This window comes from Eurypyga helias, unplaced genomic scaffold, assembly GCF_000690775.1.
Source record: "Eurypyga helias isolate BGI_N326 unplaced genomic scaffold, ASM69077v1 scaffold11814, whole genome shotgun sequence".
Taxonomy (NCBI): domain Eukaryota; kingdom Metazoa; phylum Chordata; class Aves; order Eurypygiformes; family Eurypygidae; genus Eurypyga; species Eurypyga helias.
Window position 1 is genome coordinate 45,347 of NW_010248294.1, and position 6,000 is coordinate 51,346.

The 6,000-nt window shown below is 47.5% G+C and overlaps 1 protein-coding gene across 1 annotated transcript in view; it reads left to right on the plus strand.

Annotated features, from left to right (window-relative positions):
* Positions 1-6,000, plus strand: part of PALLD (palladin, cytoskeletal associated protein) — a 35,260-nt gene that overhangs the window by 18,040 nt on the left and 11,220 nt on the right. Inside the window, exon 5 of the mRNA XM_010151005.1 lies at positions 4,897-5,046. Coding sequence (XP_010149307.1) covers positions 4,897-5,046 — 150 coding nt within the window. The remainder of the gene's footprint in view (positions 1-4,896; positions 5,047-6,000) is intronic.

Genomic DNA, 6,000 nt, shown 5'->3' on the forward strand with positions numbered 1-6,000 from the left:
GATTAGCTCAGGCACAGCAACATCCTCACGCAAAAACGTGCTGCTTGCGGTTCAGGAGCCAGCGTGGTATCTGCATTCTTCAGTGTTGCAGGGTTGGCTGTGTCTACACACCCTAACAGGAAAAAATGTTATTGGAAGTTAGAGGAAGGCATAATAAAATACCGTAAGCACCCGTATATCCCAACAGCAAGATGAGACATGATGGTGAGGTGTTAATGATGAGCTTCGGAAGGAAGGTTGGGCTTGGGAAGCATTTCCTTTTAACAGATGTAAAAGGACCAGTTGCACGATGTCAGTAGCCTAGAAGAACGCTTTCCTTTGGTGGTAGGTTTTTTGAACCATTTCAGAAATTGCCTGGCAATCAGCTGCCTTATTATGCAGCAGGCAAACAGCAGCAGCTTCTTCAACTTCCTTCCCAAAGCCAGCGTCTCCCCTGAGGTCCTCGGCTCTCACAGTGACCTCTTGTGGACAGGGGCTCTTTTCTTACACAAGATCAAAGCTGCATTATCTTTTAGGTAAGGCCTTCACAGCAGAAGCCACAGCCAAATCTCTCACCTCGTGTTAAGTTTTACAGGTATTTAGGGTTTTGAGCAGAGAGAAATGCGAATGACTTGACACATCCAGCGACGTAGGTGTGTGATGTTGCACAAACTGGACTCTGTCTGGTAGCAGAAAAGGAGCAAGAGAACCACGGCTCCGTCTCCATGAACTAGTAGTGCAAGAAGCAGCATGTTTCTAGAACGAGATATCCATCCCTGCGTGCGTTTCAGGTTTGACTTCAGGCTAGCTCCAATCTCGTCCCACAGGCTGAAGCAGATGCAGCACGTTAGATGTGTTGTTGGAGCACATTTTCTGGCTTAGTTTCATCCGAAAGGAATCCAGTTCTGTGCTCCAAAACCGCAACACGATGTGAACCACTGCAGTGTAAGTGGGGCTGATCAGTGTCCTCCTGGCGAAAAAAGCTGCTGCAGACTGAAAACTGAGATTGCTCACACACACCCCCCGACTGAGACCAGACCTGTGATGTTCAGCTTTACTTTGGAGATGGTCGTACAGAGGAGTCCGTTGCGCGGAATAAGGGCGGAAGACGAAGGGGTTCGTTGGTGGTAGCGGCGTAGTGTGCCGGAGAGGTACTTTTTTTGCCTGAGGCTTATGACTGAGTTGCTGGATGAGCCGTTATGAGTCAGCCTTAGTCAACTGAGCCATTCCCTAATTTTCACAGTTTTCAATTAAGGTGTAGTTTCACAGTCATCTTAATCTGATTTCAGACAGATGAAAGAGGATGTCTCCTTTCCCTCACTCTCCTTGTTTTGGCGTGAGCCAAAGAGGCCACGTGGTTAGCACCCTCCCCCAAAGTGGAGGGTTACAGGGGAGTATCGCGCTGATTCAGACGGGATGCGCTGGCTCTCTGCAGCGCCCAAGCACGCAGGTTAAGGAGCGATTCGCTCTCGCACCTGGGACTGTGACCATTCACTTGCAGATAACACGGTGCAATTTGTGAAGTCGCTTGGGATGGAACAGGTTTCAGTCCTGTTAGGTGGGATTTGCAAATCCCAAAGGCTGTTCTCTCCCCCTCCTCTGCTGGAGCCTTGCCAGCTTTGCAGGGCTGCCCTTCTGCTGTCGCTTGTTGAAGCTGGAGGTGTTGCCCCTGAATAAATCCTTTCCTTTTGGCAAATGAAAAGCTGGAAATGATTTACTAACTTGAAGCTCCTCCCTTCCGAGTGTTCTGTCAGCGCTGCCAAGGAAGGGCTTTGGGAAGGACTGCAGCGTTTCTGAAATCTGGTATTCATTACAAGGGATTTTTCTAAGTGGGGTTATTGGCTTGCTTATTTTTGTCCCCTGGACACGCCATGTGAATTGAATACCGATGTGCAAATTCTGTCTTCGTACATAAGATTCTTTTAAATCTGAGCCTCCTTTTGTTACAGCCTTGGCGTAACGTAAAACTCCTTTTCTCATTAAAATGAGAACCTGCGATGAGATGGGAGGGATTGTTCACAGGGGATGTTTCTCTTCACCGCCGCCATGCGAAAGGCTGAGGAGTGAATGGTGTATAAAGCTCCCACTGCTCGCTCTTCCCATGGCTGACCACAATCCTTAGTGATTGAAAATGCCTGTGCCGTCCAAGATCAAAACCTCTTTTGTACCGCCTGTCCCATTGCGTTTCTAGTCGTTACACGTCGGTTTCTGAAAATCTGGTGCGAGTAAAAGCAACCCTGACGCAGCCTTCAGTGCCGACCTAGTTTAATGGCACATCTATTAGAAGGTATCCCAGGAAGAAAATACTTCACTGCAAGGGCCATTGTCTCCAGCAGTAGTAGTGTTTGACTTACTCGCTCTGTGTAAAGGTAATATTGTGAATTTACTACCCTAAATAAAGCCCAGTGATGGCAGTGCTTTTAAACTCGGTGGAAATAGGGACCAGACAACCTATGCGTGACATTTGGACAGCTGGTTTGGTTAATATTTGCATGTATTTCCATGTCTCCTGATACTTCTGATAAGTGCATGGCTATTAAATGACTGCTTCATGCAGTAGGTTTTCAAGCCTCGTTGTGACACATGTAAAGCGTGCGAGTTAGGACTCGATTTTGCAGCCCTCGACATCCATTACCATGTGTGTGGAAGCCATCAAGTATCTTTTGCATCTCCAGCGAGTTGCTCTGTCAGCAGATGAGAAGACGTGACTAAACCTTTTGTTAGCACCAGGGCTGCTGACAGACAAACTGGGAAACAAGTATAACCAGCTACTGAGGAAATGAAATCACTTCTAGTGACACGTAATGCTTGTTAATATCAAACCCATACATGGTAATTAGTTTTTCAGGGAAACTTCCACTTATTCCCTCCAAAAACATTCTCCGCTGTCTTTTTGTGAAGTTTAAAAGTGTCTCCTTAACTTCTGCCCCTAAGTGAATGAATTTAGAGTTTGGAAATCTTGCCACATCTGAAGAACCAGGCCTATTAAACTCTGTCAGGAAGTGTGCTTTGCTTGGTCACCTCATTTTTACCGGAAAGCCAGCACCCTTTCCTCACCTTAGGACTTAAATTCCCAATTCAACAGTTAGACTGAGGAAAAGGTGTGTGCTTTCCTCGGGCTAAATAGTCCCAGCAGTCATGTGACTGGGGCGAATAAACTTGTTCTACTTTGTGGAAGTTAATGTCTCAGAGTCACAGAGTGGTCGGGGTTGGAAGGGACCTCTCGAGACCATCTAGCCCAACGCCCTGCCAGAGCAGGATCCCCTAGAGCAGATCCCACAGGAACAAGTCCAGGCGGCTTTGGAAAGTCTCCAGGGAAGGAGACTCCCCCACCTCCCTGGGCAGCCTGTTCCGTGCTCTGTCACCCTCACAGGGAAGAAGGGTTTCCTCACGTTCAGGATGAACCTTCTGTTTCCCAGTTTATGGCCACTGCCCCTCGTCCTGTCACTGGACCCCGCTGAGAAGAGCCTGGCCCTACCCTCCTGACACCCTCCCTTCAGATATTGATAAGCATTGATAAGATCCCCCTCAGCCTCCTCTTCTCCAGCTGAACAGACCCAGCTCCCTCAGCCTTTCCTCATGTGGAAGGTGCTCCAGGCCCTCTATCACCTCAGTGGCCCTGCGCTGGGCCCTCTCCAGTAGCTCCTTGTTCTCCTTGAGCTGAGGAGCCCAGAACTGGACATGGCACTCCGTGTCGTAAAATTGCGTAGGCATCTGCGCAAGTGAGTGAAGAAATGCTGAACGCCACCGGTGTTACGGGGTAACACGTGCTTCAGAAATGACAAGTAAACGATGTTCTGCTCAAACCTTGCTGTGGGGAGCTGACTACAGCCTTCCTAGCATAAAATTTGACACATAACTCCTCACTGTGTGTTTTCATGCTCGCACCACATTTTTCTTGTGATTCCAGCGAATTTCAGTTTGGGGGTTTATATAATTTTTAAATTATAGGTGGGAAAAAAAAACCCAAAGCCAGTTCAAAATATATTTGACTCAAGTTTGAGGCATTAAAACCACAAGTTTTCCGTGTAATTTATGGATCACTATAAGATGTTATTCTACATACATCACTTTTTTGGCTCACTGACTGTAGATCTTGGGCCAGCCAGAGAATAAAATTAGGTATCGAAAGTAATGGCAAAGACCTCTGTTTGATAGATAACGTAACTGTTGTGCACAGCTTGGAGCTAGACTGTTGTTGGCGTGCAGTTATGGGTTGTCTGGGCGCTGACTGGCTTGGAATTCTTTCCTGTCGCTTTGCAAAGCTGTCCCTCGCTGCGGGGGTCTGTCACGCTGGGGTGACGCTCTCGGTCTCAGTCACGCGATTGCCCTGAGCTGGCCCGTTGGCTTACTGAAGTGCCGGGCTGAATCCCCTTCTGGCTTTTTGGCCCAGTCCGGTCAGCGGAATGGCTGTGAGACAAAACTGGTGTTTCAGCAGTGAGATCATTGCTTCTGTTTCATTCATCACTGAATTAATTATTCCCATAATTACCTGCGTTTACGTTTTTGTTTTCTGAAACAACAGCGATAGCGTTCTCCTGTCTGCAACTTCTTCAGATTTAAGTGAAAGAAAAATTTTAAATTAGTAGTTTTCTCTGAAATGGAACTTTTCTTTGTAACAACATCTCTTTTTGGTCCTTGAATCATTCAGCTGCTGTTCTCTCCTGGGGTTGGATGCAGCCCTTACGCACCCGTAGGCTGCTTCTGTCTTCCTCTTTGAACAGCCGCTAACCCGACACTTGGCTTTTAGTGAAAGCGGTTCATGGCGTGTGGGTCTGAACTTCTGCTGGATCAAACCAGCTTTCGTGCTGACCAGAGAGGTTTTCAGCCGTTAAGATTCATTAGGCCTTTTAATTGAGACATTCTGACGACGAGCGCCCGCCTCTTCTCAGCCGTGCCCTGTGTTTTTTCCTGCAGATTTATTGGTTTAAAGATGGGAAGCAAATTTCTAAACGAAGCGATCACTACCGAATTCAAAGAGAACCTGATGGGACTTGCTCGCTGCATACTACAGCCTCCACCCTGGATGATGATGGGAATTACACTATTATGGCTGCTAACCCACAGGTAAAGGCAGGTTTGGCTCCAGAGCAAACACACTTCTGGACATAAATCCTCAGAAAACTATCTCATCTTATGTGTGCATGATTTAATTAATCGATGAAGTCACCATGAAGTATGTAAATTAGAGTTCTGTTTTCATCTTGCATCAGTAGGGTGGGAACCTTTCTAACTCCAAGAGATTAGCAACTCAACAGCAGGTTTTTTTCCTATGGTTGGAGGTTTCGGAGAGGAGGGGTGTTGGTTTTTTAATCAGTCTCCCACCATTTATTTCCAATCCTAACATCTCAGTATCCTGACCAAGCCCGGAGAGCGCACACACTGTAAGGAGGAGTAGAGCCTCTGGATCACCAGCAGAAGTGACCCAGTCCAGCCAACTTTCTGAAATGAGTTGAAGTATGTTGCACCCCAGCGTGTTTACACTGGGCAGGGATTCTGTAAGGCACAGTATTCTGGCACTTACCACCAACCCCAAAGTCTTAAACGGTGTCTTGCTGAGACACCGCCCATCACTGGTGGTGTGACATTTGTTCTTCGTGGACCCAGTGCAAGAGCTGAGGTGTAAACAGAAACCCACCAGTGCACTGGACACCGCTAAAGTTCGTTCACCCACCCTACTGAAGTAACTTTCAATCCTCTTTCCTTACAGCACAGTGCATTGAGGGGAAAGATTTGCACGTGAGACACCAAGAATAAAGTGATGTCACGGCCTTGTTTTCTCAGACCCGGTACGAGAGCTGAGTGAGTCTTGTGCAGCACCAAGGATCTGAAGTGATGTCATGGCCTTGTTTTCTCAGATCCGGTACGAGAGCTGAGTCTTGTGCAGCACCAAGGATCTTGCCAAGACCAGGCCTGCACGCAGAATCGCACTGCAGAGTCTCAAACTGTCACTGAGACAGAGTTTAATGCAGACAGGAGTGTTGTGCGCTGTGATGAACACTGCCGGGTTACTCGGCACGA